General features: G+C 37.1%; 1 protein-coding gene across 2 annotated transcripts in view; it reads left to right on the top strand.

The window, feature by feature from the left end:
• LOC150076548 (beta-1,3-glucosyltransferase) overlaps positions 1 to 16,040 on the top strand; it is a 377,468-nt gene that overhangs the window by 288,615 nt on the left and 72,813 nt on the right. For both annotated transcript variants that reach the window (XM_090387063.1, XM_090387062.1), the window contains exon 10: positions 13,058 to 13,274. In XM_090387063.1, the coding sequence (XP_090243189.1) occupies positions 13,058 to 13,274 (217 nt within the window). The remainder of the gene's footprint in view (positions 1 to 13,057; positions 13,275 to 16,040) is intronic.

Here is a 16,040-nt window from a genome sequence, read left to right as displayed (position 1 = left end):
GTGGACAGGTTTTGTGGATGCTCCTGCGAACGAAAAGTTTTTAATTATACTTAGCCGCTTTATTGACTTAATTGTTAGATTAAATTATTTTCTATAAATAGCTTATAGACCTAGTCAAGCTCCGTGGTTTATTTTGAATTTATTAGATAGCGCGATTTGGAAAGTAAATAATACTTCGTATCCGTAGATTAACCTTTTGTAACTTGCCACCGTTGTTATACGATACGTGTGCTAGTGTAAGGTTTAACGGAAACCTAGATAGCGAGTATAGTAGTATTAATTAATCAGTAAAATTTATTAATCTTATTAAATTTCATTGTCAATTGAATTGTACTTTTTTAACTTAATAAATATAGCGACCTAGTTATTACAAACATAACATCATAAATTAATACATATAAGTTGACAGGGGATAAAGTCATATAACGTAACCCGGAGATAATATTTGATACCGAAATACATATATATAGTGTTATAACCACATTGGGATATAGGTTTAGGGTTATATTTTGTATTGCAATTTTATTAAACTTGAATGGAAATCATGACTCAGACCAGAGCAGCAAAGCAAAAGGCTCAAACTAGTGGAAGTGCTGTGGCTTAGGGGAGAACTGAGGGGGGGGGTTGCCCTGAATCACAGTCTATTAAAATGCACTGCTTGTTTGATGTTTGTGGAGCAGTCAGGAACGGGACATGATACTGCCAAAGGGAATGTCTTTGTGTGAGCGCGATGTAAGGAGTGGAAGGAAATTAGGCGCCAACTCGGCATTGTTATGGGCTTATATGAGAGCTTGAAGGACACGGTGGATGCCCTCGAAGGATCTAAATTGAGAGCCCATCAAGCTCTCAGCTGCCCACATCAATGCCAGACCTTGCACTTGAACATCACGCAACACAGTGGCAACCTCCAAGGCAGAATGCACTGGTCCCAAAGGAACTAGTTGTTGTAGGTGACTACAACAACTAGTTCCTTTGACTTGGCTCTTGACCAGAATATGTGTGCCTGGGGCAAATGTTGATGACATAGGGCAAATGTCATCCTTTAAGGGCACAAGGGGGTGATATTGTTGTACACGTTGGCACTAAATGATGTTAAGAGTAGGAGACCGGCAGAATTACTTAACAAGTACAAGACAATGCTGAAAAAAAGCCGTAAGTTAGGGTTGAATTTGAAAGTGTCTGCAATTCTGCCTAGACATGATAGGAGGAAGTATATAATGAGAGCCTTGTCAATCAATTCTGCCCAGGAGAGACTGTGCAAGGCTCAAGGGGGTAGAATTTTTTTCAGCCTGTACTGTACTTGTTAACAGGAGAGACTGCTTCTATAGGGATGGGATACACTTAAATAGAAAGGGTGCAAGAATATTTGCTGATGCTATTGAGGCAGAGTTAGGTGGGTCAGAAAACTGCTAGCTTGGGGGATACACAGACTAATAGATTAACAGTAGCCGCTAGCAGAGGTACATGTGATGCTTGCACTACTTCTATTGAAATGCAATTGAGCAGCAGCCTGGCAATCGGAATTTCCAGGACTGCTGGGAGTCATAGTGGAACAAGTAAATACATGGGCTGTGTTAGAGTAACTAAGAGTAGAAACAGGTGCATGTATACTTGCATGTACACCAATGCTAGGAGTATAGTTAATAAATTCGATGAGCTTGAAGTATTATCAAAACTAAAATTACTGTAGTAATTTTAGTTTTAAAGTGCTAGTTAAGACAACAAAGGCAGATATTGTTGGGATATCAGAGACATGGTGTCTTTCAGACATAAGCAGTGCCGAACTGGAATTTGGGGAGTACAATGTGTACAAAACACATTGTACAATGTGTACAAAACGGATAGACAGGACAGGAAGGGAGGAGGGGTTAAGCTGTTAGTTAAGAAACACATAAAATCTAAGGAAGTGCATGCAGTTGATGTGGGTGGACAATGCAATATTGAGTCTGTTTGGTGTGACATAAGCACTAGGAAAGGAAAAATGGCAGTAGGTGTGTGTTATAGGCCTAATGAATCTGATGAGTATAATGAGCAATTGTACAGAGAAATAGAGTTGACCAGTAACTTAGATTGTCTTATAATGGGGGATATTGACTGGAATTTGTGGGTTGTTCACTCCCACAATAGCAAGACTTTTGTGGATTTATTGGATGATTGTTTTCTACAGCAGCATATTTGGGAGGCAACTAGAGGAAGTAATACTCTTGATCTGATTATAAGTAGTGATTCTTCATGCATCAAGAATCTGCAGATAAAGGAACCACTAGGTGACAGTGATCACAGTGTGCTGAAGTCGGATTTACTCAAAGAGGTAACTACCATCAGTGGTAAAGGGAAGGGTTTTTGCTTTCGTAAAGGTAACTGCAGTGGTCTGCGACAGTATTTATATTCTATAGGGTGGAACCAACTGATGATGTTACCAACAGCAAATTCAAAATGGGAAGCATTTAAAGAATTAATCTTGGAAGCTACTAGGCTTTTCATACCAACAAAGAAATATTGTTCATGATTTAGGCCTAAATGGATGTCAGTTGAACTAATTAGACATGTGACAGAGAAGAATAATGCATGGGATACATATAAATTAACATGTGACACAGAAGCCTATGATAGATACAAGCTGGTCTGTAACCAAGTTACAAAGGAAGTTAGGCAAGTGAAGGCAGATTATGAGAAATCTTTGGCAAAGGATGCAAAGAAAAATAGCAAAGAATTCTTTACTTATGTAAACTCTAGAAGGAATGGGATGAATCAGTTTGGTCCACTTGATATCAGTGGTTCAACTGTTGATGATCCTGCTCAGGTAGCTAACAAACTAAATGAATATTTTGCATCGACATTCACACATGAGGAATGATTCAAGGAGGGGAATGCCAGAGGTGTATTCAACTCTGGCAGTAAGCTAGATAATTTTGTAATAACTGAGGGTAAAGCGGAGGAGAAATTGTTGAAGATAAACACAAGAAAGGCACCTGGGGTGGATAGAATCTATCCAGTTATATTAAAGGAGGCGGCAAAGGAAGTAAGCAAACCCTTAGCCATAATTATGAGAGCTTCCCTGGACTTAGGGGATGTACCCATGGACTGGAGAAGTGCAAATGTGACCCCAATCCACAAAGGAGGATCAAAGGGAGAGACAGGTTAGTTTACTTTCTGTTCCAGGGAAATTAATGGAGGCACTGGTTAAAGAAGCATTGCAGGATCATCTAGACAAGACTTTAGTTATATCTCGGATATAGGCGCCTCTGTAGCCATGTGAGCAGGAGCAGCAGTGCGTAGCAGACGCTTCTTGATTAGACCTGGGTTCGAGCCTGTGACCACCAAATGTGGAGGATGTGGAGAGGTCAGGGAATGACCACCGCATATCCCCAGAGCAATATGGCCTTAGTTGCTAATGCTCCTAAAAACCAAATAACAAACAACATAACATATAGCTCGGACACAGCTTGGGTTTGTTAACGGGAAGTCTTGTCTGACTAATTTGATTGGATACTATGATGTAGTCACAAAGGAACTTGATGCAAAGAATAACTTTGATATCATATATTTGGATCTTAGAAAAGCCTTGATACTGTTGCAAAGGAACTTGATGCAAAGAATAACTTTGATATCATATATTTGGATCTTAGAAAAGCCTTGATACTGCCACACTGCTCCAATTTGTGCAGAAGTCTTCCATGTTGCACATGGAAGACTTCTGCACAAATTGGAGCAGTGTGGCATTGGAGGCAAATTGCTGCTATGGATAAAGGGATGGTTGAGTGGGAGAAGACAGAGAATGGTAATCAATGGGTACTACTCTTCGTGGACTAATGTTATTAATGGAGTCCCTCAGGGTTCATTGTTGGGTCCATTGTTGTTTTCTGTATTTATAAATGATATTGATGATGATATATCAGGCTTAATGTCCAAGTTTGCAGACGAAAAGAAGGTTGGCAGGGTTGTTAATGACACTAATGACAGTACACTGCTGCAACAGAATCTAGAATAGTTGAGCAGATGGGCTGAGAGGTGGCAACTGCGGTTTAACATTGACAAATGTAAAGTACTACAAATGATAAGCAGAAATCCCAGAGTAACGTATCAACTCTGTGATACCACACTGACAGTGGTAGAGAATGAAAAGGACCTGGGGGTAATTGTGCAGGCAGATATGAAGTTTTCTGAGCAGTGCAGACCGTCTGCAAGTGTAGCTCATGGTGTCTTGTCAGTGATATACAGGAATTTTTCTAGCAGGGATAAGGATAAGGAGATGATTATCCCCTTATATAAGACAATGGTCCGGCCACACCTTGAGTACTGTATATATACAGGTCTGGAGGCATCATTTTAAGTAGGATGTAGAGCTGTTGGAACGAGTACAGAGAAGGGCAACAAGATTGGTGAATGGAACAAAGGGTTGCTCTTAAGAAGAAAGGCTTAAGTTTTGCAAATTACAGTGTCTGGAGACTAGGCACCTGCAAGGTGATCTGATTGAGGTATAAAGCCTTGAATGACTTGAGCATGTTCAATGCGAATGGGATTCTTCCTCTTGCTCAGAATAATCGCCTGAGAGAGCATAAATTCAAATTGAGGAAAGACGGTTGTTGGATAGATGTGCGGAAGTTTGCCTTTAGCCAGCAGGTGGTTGATTTGTGGAACAAACTTCCATCTTTCGTTGTAGAAGTTGATAGCTTAAATAGATTCAAGGCAGAACTTGACAAACATTTGGAGCAAGTGGATGGGTGAAATAAGTGTTTTTTTTTTTTTTTTTTTTTTGCTCATGCTATATAAGCTTGGTTTCTTGCATCATGTGCCTTTGCTAATGCAATGTTGAGTCAGTTTGGTGTGACATAAGCACTGGGAAAGCAAAAATGAGGGTAGGAGTTAGTTATAGGCCTAATGACTCTGATGAGTAGAATTAACAATCATATGAGAAATAGAGTGGCGAGAATGAGAAATCAGAGTGTTTTATAATGGGGATTTTAACTTCCTCGATATAGACTGGAACTTGTGAGTGGGTCACTTGCACACTAGCAAGGCTTTTATGTATTTATTAGATGATTGTTTTCTGCAGCAGCAGCATGTTAGAGAGGCAACAAGAAGGTGTAACACTCTTGATATGATTATCAGCAGTGATTATTCATGCATTAAGAATAGACAAATAAAAGAACCACTAGGTGGCAGTGATCACAGTGTAATGATGTGGGATTTACTTAAAGATGTAACTACTATCAGGGGTAAAGGGAAGGGTTTTCGCTTTCATAAAGGCGACTACAGTAGTCTGAGAGATTTTTTTAGGTTCTATAGAGTGGGATCAACTGATGTTACCAACAGCAAATTCTAAATGGGAAGCATTCAAGGAAGCAATCTTGGAAGCTAGTAGGCTTTTTGTTCCAACTAAGAAATACTGCTCTGGGTTTAGGCCCAAATGGATGTATGATGAACTAATGAGACTCGTGGCAGAGAATAAAATTGCATGGGATGCACATAAATTGTCAAGGGACACAGAAGCCCGTGGTAGATTCAAGCTAGTCTGTAATCATGTCACAAAAGAGGTTAGGCAAGTGAAGGCAGATTAAGAAAAATCTTTGGCAAAGGATGCAAAGAAAAACAGAATAGAAAAAACTTATATAAACTGTAAAAGGAAGGGGATGAATCAGATTGGTCCACTTGATATCAGTGGTTTGACTGTAGATGATCATTCTCAGATAGCTGCTGAACTAAATGAGTATTTTGCATCTACATTCACACATGAGGAGTTATTCGAGGAGAGGGCCAGATGTTTATCAAACTCTAACAGGAAGTTAAATGATTTTGTAATAACTGAGAGCAAAGTTGAGGAGAAATTGTTTTGAAAGCAAATCCTTAGCCATAATTATGAGAGCATTCTTGGACTCGGGGGAAGTCCCCGCAGACACGTGCAAATGTATCTCCAATTCACAAAGGGGGATAGATAGTAAACTTGCACTAACAGAAAAGCCCAGTAAACAGGTGACTACTAATTATTTTTATTATTTTATGGTTGTGACCTCCAGAAATCCGACTGTACCATGTGGTTTGTAATAACTGAGAGCAAAGTTGAGGAGAAATTGTTTTGAAAGCAAACCCTTAGCCATAATTATGAGAGCATTCTTGGACTCGGGGGAAGTCCCCGCAGACATGTGCAAATGTATCTCCAATTCACAAAGGGGGATTTAAAGGGTAACACAAGTAATTACAGACCTGTTAGTTTGTGTTTTATTCCAGGGAAAATAATGGAGTCACTGGCTAAAGAAGCATTGCACGATCATCTAGACAAGATAGCAGTTATAATTTAGACACAGCATGGGTTTGTCAAGGGGAAGTCTTGTCTGACCAATTTAATTGGATACTATGATGTGGTCACAAAGGAACTGAATGTAAAAAATAATTTTGATACTGTTGCACATGGAATACTACCGTACAAATTGGAGCAGTATGGAATAAGGGCAAGTTGCTACAATGAATAAAAGGATGGTTGAGTGGGAGAAGACAGAGAGTGGTAATCAATGGGTACTGCTCTACGTGGACTAATGTTATTAGTGGTGTCCCTCAGGGTTCGTTGTTGGGCCCATTGTTGTTTTGTATATATATATATATCAATGATATTGATGAAGGTATATCATGCTTAATGTTAAAGTTTGCAGATGATACAAAGGTTGGCAGGGTAATGACAGTAATGACAGTATGCTGCTGAAACAGCATCTGGAAAAGTTAAGTAGATGGCTGAGAAATGGCAACTGAAGTTTAACATTGACAAATGCAAAGCACTGCATATGGGTAGCAGTAACCCCAGATAAATGTACCAACTGGGTGGTGTTACACTCAGGGTAGTGGAGAATGAAAGACACCTGGGGATAATTGTGCAGTCAGATATGAAGTTTTCTGAAAGTGCAGACAGAGTAGGTCATGGGGTCTTGTTAATGATATACAGGAATTTTGCAAGCAGGGATAAGGATGTGATTATCCCTTTGTATAAGGGAATGGTCAGGCCACACCTGAAGTGCTGCATACAGGTCTGGAAGCCTCATTTTAGGAAGGATGTAGAGTTTCTAGAATGAGTACAGAGAAGGGCAACAAGACTGGTGAAGGGAAGAAAGGTGTGCTCTTATGAAGAAAGGTTTAAGTTCTGCAAAGTGCAGCTTTTGGAGAATAGGCATCTGCGAGGCGATCTGATTGAGGTGTATAAAGCCTTCAATGGATTGAGCAGGCTCAGTGCTGATGGGATTCTTCCTCTTTCTCAGATTGCAAACCTGAGGGGGCATAGATTTAAACTGAGTAAAGACAGTTGTAGAATAGATGTGCGGAAGTTTGCCTTTACAATTGCTTTACAAGACCGGGAAAATAAAATTGGTAGAAGAAGAATTGAAAAAGATCAAATAGGATATTGTAGGAATGTCAGAGACACATTGGACAGAAGAAGGAACTGGATACGACAGAAGGAAGAATATTTTACTCAGGGAGAAAAGACAACATATATAGAGAAGGAGTCACTTTCATAGTAAAGAAATATCTATTAAATTCAATAATAGAAATTCACTCACACAGCTCAAGAATGATAAGTTTAAAAATAAAAGGTAAAGGAATCTTCATAAAAATAATCCAGGTATATGCCCCAGACTCTTCACATGATGATACAGAGAAAGCTGCCTTCTATTCAGACCTACAAGACACTATAGATAACACAAACAAAAAAAGGTATTTTAATAATAATGAGAAACTTTAACGCAAAAGTTGGAGGCTTTTCAACAGATTTCAATGACGTATTAGGAAAGTTTGGGATAGGAAATAGAAATGAGTGAGGAGAAGAACTCTTGAACTTTTGCAAAGAAAATAAACTCTTCATCACCACACATCTCAACATAAGTATACATGGACATCACCAGATGGAAATACAAAAAACTGTCTCGACTACATTTTAATAAATAACAACTGGAAATCATCCATTCAAAATGTTAAAACTCTTAGAAGTACAGATTTTGACATCGACCATGAACTGCTAGCAGCAACAATTAAATAGAAATTTAAAAATATGAAGCCAAAGAACAATAGAGCAACATTAAATATATCACAATTTTAAGAAGATAAAATAAAGGAAATTTATGTGAAAACATTACAAGAAAAATTAAAAGATATAAACAATTCATTATCTGTGGAAAATATATGGGAGAAACCAAACAAATGACTAAAGATCAGCCTTAGAAACCTTAGGAGCAAAACGAAAACCAAATAATCCTTGGATTACAGCAGAAATTTTAGATGTATGGACGGAAAAAAGACAAATGAAAAACCTCCTAAACAAAGAAAATAGTCAAGACGAGGGAAAAATATAAAGCCCTAAAAAGAAAATAGACAACCTATGTAAAGCTGCTAAAAAGAAATGGAAGACAAAGCAGAGCAGTGCGATGAGGCAAATAAAGGTCACGACTCTAAAACAACTTACCGGGTTATAAAGGAACTCTCTAAAACATACACTGCGAAAACTCTGACGATGAAAAATAAAAACAATATAAAAACAGGAAACATGCAAGAAATTTAAAAAATATGGAAAGAATATTACCAAACCCTGTTCAAAGGGGAAGGAAAAAACACCCTTGATAACAATAGAAGAAGTTCAGAAAGCTATTACCCAAATGAAGAATGACAAGGCACCCGGAAACGATGGTATCCAAGCAGAACTATGGAAATTTGGAGGCGATGCAATGTTAGAACACCTTGCACAATTGTTTAATCTAATTTTATTTACAGATGATATACCAGAAGACTGGAAAAGTGGAATAATAGTACCTATACACAAAAAAGAAGATAAAGAAAATTGTCAAATTATAGACCCATTATCCTTTTAAACCATATACAATCGATTTCAGTTATTTGGGACACATTGGGACTAGTGCATTTCGGCCCGATTAAGCGGCTGCCCAAATCATCCGAAGTTTCATGTAAAAAAAGTTAAAAGTGCAATGGACCCCCGCTTTACAATCAAATCATGATTGTTTGTTATTTGGTTTTTAGGAGCATTAGCAACTAAGGCCATATTGCTTCGGGATATGCGGTGGTCATTCCCTGACCTTTCCGCATCCTCCGTATTTGGTGGTGACAGGCTCGAACCCCGGTCTAATCAAGAAGCGTGTGCTACGCACTGCTGCTCCTTCCCACCTGACTATTGAGGCGCCTAATCATGATTGTACGATGTGTAGTAAGTGCCGGTCATTGTAATCATGGGCGCCTCCGTAGCCAGGTGGGAAGGAGCAGTAGAGCGTATCATATGCTTCTTGATTAGACCGGGGTTCGAGCCCGTCACCACCAAATACGGAAGATGCGGAAAGATCGGGGAATGACCACCACATATCCCGGAGCAATATGGCCTTAGTTGCTAATGCTCCTAAAAACCAAAACAACAACAACATTGTAATCACATTTGTGAATTGAATTTTAATTCTATTAAACAGCGATTCTAATGAGCGAAAATGGGAGAAATATTATCCACAGGCTATAAAAGTAAAGATATATTAAGCACAAATTTGCCCTTTATTACCTTACCAATTACCTTATGTACATACTACGCACTGTAGTATATACATAACTAACTGGTTGACATTTCTGTTCGCTGACATTTGTGGGTGGGGGTTAAAATTTAAAACAGTAAAAAGATAAGCAATCAATAACAAAGAACACGGCACACACAAATTACAAGTAACACGATACGCGCAGGCGAGAACGGAGTAACAAATTATGAAGCTTTAAAAATAGGAATGGAGAGAAGATTCTGAAAATTAATTTTTTTATATGATTGAAGATTCCATGGAAGTGTAAACACATTTCACCATAATAACCCACAGAATTCCAGCTGTCAGTATTATCGCAAATTCAATAAGATCAAGTTTACTATCCGTTGGTGATAGATAGTAAACTTTCACTAACAGAAAAGCCCAGTAAACAGGTGACTACTAATTATTTTTATTATTTTATGGTTGTGACCTCCAGAAATCCGACTGTACCATGTGGTTTGGCCGGAGACAATTGTAGGGTAATCTCCAGTGGCGGTCTCCTCCCCCGATTAAATGGCATGTTATCCCAATTAACTGAAGTAAACCCTGGCTATTTTCTCGATTGGGTTCTGTTTTTTAAGATTTGCCCCAAATAAATGGCTGCCCCGATTAATCGGTGGCCCAAATAACCGGAATCCACTGTATATAAAATATTTATAAGGATCTTACAAAATAGGATACTTAAAACATATGAAGAAACAATAAGGGAAGAACAAGCAGGATTTAAAAAAGGCAGATCAACAATAGACCAAATATTCACGCTAAACATCATTGCAAAAAAATATTGGAATAAGAAGAAACTATCTATGCTTCATTGATTTCAAGTAGGCATTTGACTCTGTAAACAGAGAAAATTTACTGAAGCAACTACAAAAAATCCCACTTTATCATGAAATAATCATGTTTGTAAATAATTTCTTCAAAAATACAAGAGCAATAGTAAAATTCAACAACCTTAAAACAGAGAAATTTGAAATAGAGAAAGGAGTCATGCAGGGATGCCCTTTTATCCCCATATCTATTTAATAGCTACCTAGAAGAACTAATGGAATCAGTAGAAGAAAAAAGAGGCACAATAATAAATGGAAAATATATAAATCACATAAAATATGCAGATGATATTGTAGTTTTAACAGAAACCAAAGAACAACTAAAAGAAATATTAACAAACATCGATAAAGCAATCAACAATTATGGAATTAATATTAATATAAATAAAACCAAAGTAATGCAAATTGGAAAAAACATAGAAGACATAAACATAAACATCCAAAATCAACAAATAGAACAAGTACAAAAATTTTTATACCTGGTCTCTCTAATAACTGGAAACCTAAGTAATATTGACCAAATTAATCACAGACTGAACATCGGATGGACAAACATGAACAAACCCAAAAACATATGAAAGAGCAATAAAATCTCAAATAGTCTAAAAATTAAACTATATGAAACTTTCATCATACCCACAGCAACTTATGGATCAGAGAATTGGAGAATAAATAAGAAAGAAAGGCAAAAAATGTCATTTGAAATGAGGAAAGGAAAATCAAATTTTCCTTTGATTTCCCTTTGGGAAAATCTAAGGAAAATCAATAAAACAAATTGGAGAGAACATAAAACTAATGAACAAGTAAGGAGAGATCCAAATTTTGAATGCAGAATAATAGAGCAGATCTACAAAAAACAACTTCAGTGGTTTGGAAGTGAACCGGATGAAACAGCATAGGCTGTCTAATGTAGTATTGACAGGAAGAATTGGAGATAAGAGACCACCAGGAAGACCCAAAAGAGAATGGCTCCAATGCCTAAAGGAAAACACAGGCTTTCAGAGTTATCAACAAATGATGCAAGATTCAAGAAATCGACAACAGTGGAGGACGATGTCTAAATAGGGACTCAACCCGTGCCAAACGGAAGAGTAGAATGATGATGATGAAGTTTGCCTTTAGCCAGCGGGTAGTTGGTTGCTGGAACAAACATCTGTTGTTGTTGTTGTTGTGGAAATTGATAGCTTAAATAAATTCAAGACAGAAGTAGACAAATATCTGGAATGAATGGATCAGTGAAATGTGAAGGGTTTTTTATTTTTTTTTTTGGCTGATGCTGTATAAGCTTGCTTTTTTGCATCATATGCCTCTACTAATGCTAATGCTAATATTGAGGCCTTGTATTCATGAATGAAAAATCAAAAAGAAGTTATATAGGATGTCTTGAAGTCATTGTTAAAGTTAAATCCCTAAATAAGCGATTTCTAAAAATACTTTTAGATGATCTTCAAGCATCGCTTTCTGATCTTATTACCTATACAGAGCTTTGTTGGCTCAGTTGTGGAAAGGAACTCTCCAGAATTTGGGTGGTGTGTGAAGAAGTAAAAGCTTTTCTAATAGAAATTTAGTATTCTGTCATCTTGAGTTCTGTACACAGGTCTGGAGGCCTCATTTTAGGAAGGATGTAGAGTTGCTGCAGTGGATACAGAGAGGGGCAACACGATTGGTGAAGGGATTGAAGGGATGCTCTTACCAAGAAAGGCTTCAGTTCTGCAAATTGCAGCATCTGGAGACTAGGCACCTGTGAGGTGATCTGATTGAGGTGTTTAAGGCTTTGAATGCATTGAGAGAGAGCTAAATGCTGATGGGATTTTTTCTCCCTTGTTTTGACTATGCACATGAAGGCATATAAATTCAAATTGAGGAAGTATGGTCAGAATAGATGTGCTAAAGTTTACCAATAGCCAGCAGGTGGTTGATTGCTGGAACAAACTTCCATCTGATGTCATGGAATTGGATAGCTTGAATAAATTCAATGAAGAACTAAGAGAAACTTTTTTTTTTTTATCGATACTGTATAAGCTTGCTTTTTTTGCATCATTTGCCAGTACTAATACAAAAATTAATTAAAATCATCTGAGAAAAATCCATCCAGTATCATCCCCCACCCTTACTAATATCTAGTAGTTTTTGTAATTGTGCTATTCATCCTCGTACATAGCCATCGTGAAACTGAACACTTATGGTGTGAAACATCCAGTTGTGCTAACTACTAAACAACTTCAAACGAGGTTGTATCCACAGAGTAGTAACTACTCTGCAGTTGTAGCAGACATATATGATGTCTCACCACTTCACAATTAAAAATTAAATTTAATTAACAATGTGCTCTTTTTTTCATTAACAAAGCCTTTTAATTATATTTTCACAAATTCACAATGTTGATGCAATTAATGTAATAAGTATTATCATTTTACTATCTGCCTACATGTTAGACTTATCATCTTTATTAAGATTGGAAATCCTTGGCTAAGAATGTGTTTTCTGAATGTTGTTTTAGTTTTAAATATAAACAGATGAGTAGCACAGTCAGTAAAGAATTTTTATTTATTTTTAGAGACAGTACAAAAGCTTTTATTATAAAAATGGTAAGAATAATGTTACATTATAATCTTTGCTATATATTTTATTTTATTTATCAACAGTGATTAAGTCTTCTGTTCTATTTTATTTCTGTAGTGTCTGTAGTACAAGATACATGGGCCAAAGGGAAGAATAATGTAGTTTTTTATAGCAATGTACAGGATAAATCTATTCCAACTGTCAGTTTGGGTATTGTTAATGTTTCTCGTGGTCACTGCACAAAGACAATGTCTATTTTAAAAGATGTAGCAAGTAATAGTAATCTGAGAAAGAAATCATGGTTCGTGTTGGCTGATGATGATACACTTTTGAGGTAAGAACAAAATTTGATAAATAAAAGCTTAATATTTTTGTCTCTAATGAAACATGAAGTATTTTTCTTTTTTTTTTTCAGCACTATCTTAACAAACAGTTAGCAATGGCATATAAGAAAGCGTTTTAGCACTGGCATCAAGTTTTAAAGATTTATGACATTTTTATATGATAGTAAAGTTTACATCCATAACTGTATGGCTAATTCATTGAAGTGATTCAGAAGAACTAAAATTATATGCAATTAAAAAAACAGAACTTTTGAATCCCATGGAAAAAGTGAACCTCTAATAATTAAGCGACATTAAAAAAAAAAAACTGCGAGTAAACGGGGGGGGGAATAACCGAAGTCAACATTGGACTTCTGTGTAACATTGTTAGTTGCCTCGAATGGAGTTATTGGAAGGCAACTTTGTTTCAAAGTTGGTTCTGCTGCCAGCAGAACCATTCAGTGACTGCCAGGGACAAAAGATGATGAAGTAATTTCTTTTTAACCCCAGGGGTTCACATCTGGGTATGGGCTTGACACACACAGGGTCCTGAGCTGGATATCATCATCCTTCTATTCTTGGTGATTCCCTTCTACTTCTGACTCTTGTTTTCTCTCTCTCTCTCTCTCTCTCTCTCTCTCTCTCTCTTTCTCAGGGTAATTCAGAAATTTTTTTTTTGGCTGGTGTAGCATATGGCTAATAATAATAATAAAGTTATGAAGCAGATATCATCTTTTAAGAGTGCAAAAGGTGATATTGTTATACATATTCACACTAATGACATTAACAGTAGGACATCTGCAGACTTACTTAACAAGTACAGGTATGTTGGAAAAAAAGTCATGAGTTATGGTTAAATTTGAGAGTGTCGACACTTCTCCCTAGAAATGATAGGAGGGAGTATATGATGAGAGCTTTGTCAATCAGTTCATCCCTGGAGAGATTGTGCAAAGGCTCACGGGGGTATAGGTTTCTCAGCATGGTCTGTGCTTGTTAATAGGAGAAACTCCTTCTACAGGGATGGGATACAGTTAAATAGAAAGGGTGCAAGAATATTTGCTGATGCTATCAAGACAGTGTCAGGTGAGTTGGAAAACTTCTAGCATCAGGGGATACACAGAAAAATAGATCAACAATAACTGCAGGGAGAAGTGAAAGTGATTTTTTCCACTGCTTCTCTTGGAACGAGCAGTAGCCTGAAAAGCAAGGTTCCAAAGATTTCAAGGACTGCTGGGAGTCATCATCACTGGTAAGCTATAGTGGGCTTGCATAGGCTCGCGAGAGCCCATTGTTATATTTTTTTGAAAATTTGCGATCATTTATTTTACAAATGAAATCCTGAATGCAATTATTGAGTATCCAAAGCCAAAACTACGGTGGGGCAGAGTGGAGCCCCCATCCCCAGCATTTTAATGGCACAATCAATCATTTACGTATTTTAAAATTGCTTCATTTTTTAATTTATTTACAGTCAGATCTCTGTTTAACCAGCTTCTTTATAGGGAATTTTTTTGAATTCCACTTGGTAATTGCATTTAAAATAGTTTCCGTTGAACAAAGAAAATTTCCATGTGATAAACATTGGCGCCTCCATAGCCAAGTGGCCAGGAGCAGCAGTGCGTAGCACACGCTTCTTGATTAGACTGGGGTTCGAGCCCGTGACCATCAAATACGGAGAATGTGGAAAGGTTAGAGAATGACCACCGTATATCCCTGGAGCAATATGGCCTTAGTTGCTAATGCTCCTAAAAACCCAACAACAACATGTTACAACGACGAATTAGCAGAGACAACTTCGTATGCATTGTTTTCTTACCTCTGGCTTTTAGGCAATTAGAAAGCACGAATTAAGGATGAAAAGGATTACCGTTTCACAATGTTAGTGGTGTCCTTAAAACGCTAGTCAATATGCGTTTCATAGCCAGTCGGAGGACTAAGAAAATTCCCGACACGGATAATAACCTCTGGTTAACCTGTGTTGTATTTCCCTTTTACTCCGACAAACAGGCATATGTTTTTCGGAGAAGTGAATGATCCACGCCTTCCAGTAAATTTCTCCTGTCTATGTTTACTTAGTCACAGTAGCTGAATATCCATGTGATTCCGACATTTTGCATAGTATTCAAAGGTAACTAAGATATTATATAAACTTTACTAAGATGAAATGTTGGCAGATTTTAAAACTTTGTTGAGGCTTTCACTGTGTAGAAAATGTTCTAAAATATAATGGCATACAGGCAATAATTACAAAAAAAACTGTATCACCAATCTCCAAAAAACCAGTGCAAATTAAGGAAGATTGCCAAAGAACTTGATGTGGAAACTATAAAGATTGGTCATGTGTCGGACCATGATGAACATCTTGTAGCTTGCAGGTTGGAGGAATTATCCCGCTTTGTGCAAACATTTTGAATCAGAAGTTAAATATTCTGGATTATTAAATCAACTTTTAAATCTGGAATTTCTTAACCATTTAGCACTAATGATCGATATCCTACAGGAGCTCTCTTACCTTTCAGAAGTTTTACATAATCACTATGGTAAAAGCAGATAAATTAATTATTCAAACTACCAATGCTATTGCTAATTTGAAAAATTCTTGAAGGGAAAGAATTTGAAGGAATCAAAATCGAAAGTAAAAAAATACCTTGTGACAAGTTATTAAATGCGTTGTTTTATTCTTAAAGGATGAGTTATTAACGCAACATATTGATTTTAAATTAAATAAAGAAAATAACAATACTATTGAAAGAAATTTTAAACATGTGCTACCCGAA

Source organism: Mastigoproctus giganteus, chromosome 13, assembly GCF_048544385.1.
Source record: "Mastigoproctus giganteus isolate SK-2022 chromosome 13, ASM4854438v1, whole genome shotgun sequence".
Classification (NCBI taxonomy): Eukaryota; Metazoa; Arthropoda; class Arachnida; order Uropygi; family Thelyphonidae; genus Mastigoproctus; species Mastigoproctus giganteus.
The sequence above is the reverse complement of the archived record's forward strand: the minus strand, read 5'-3'. Positions and strand labels throughout refer to the sequence as shown.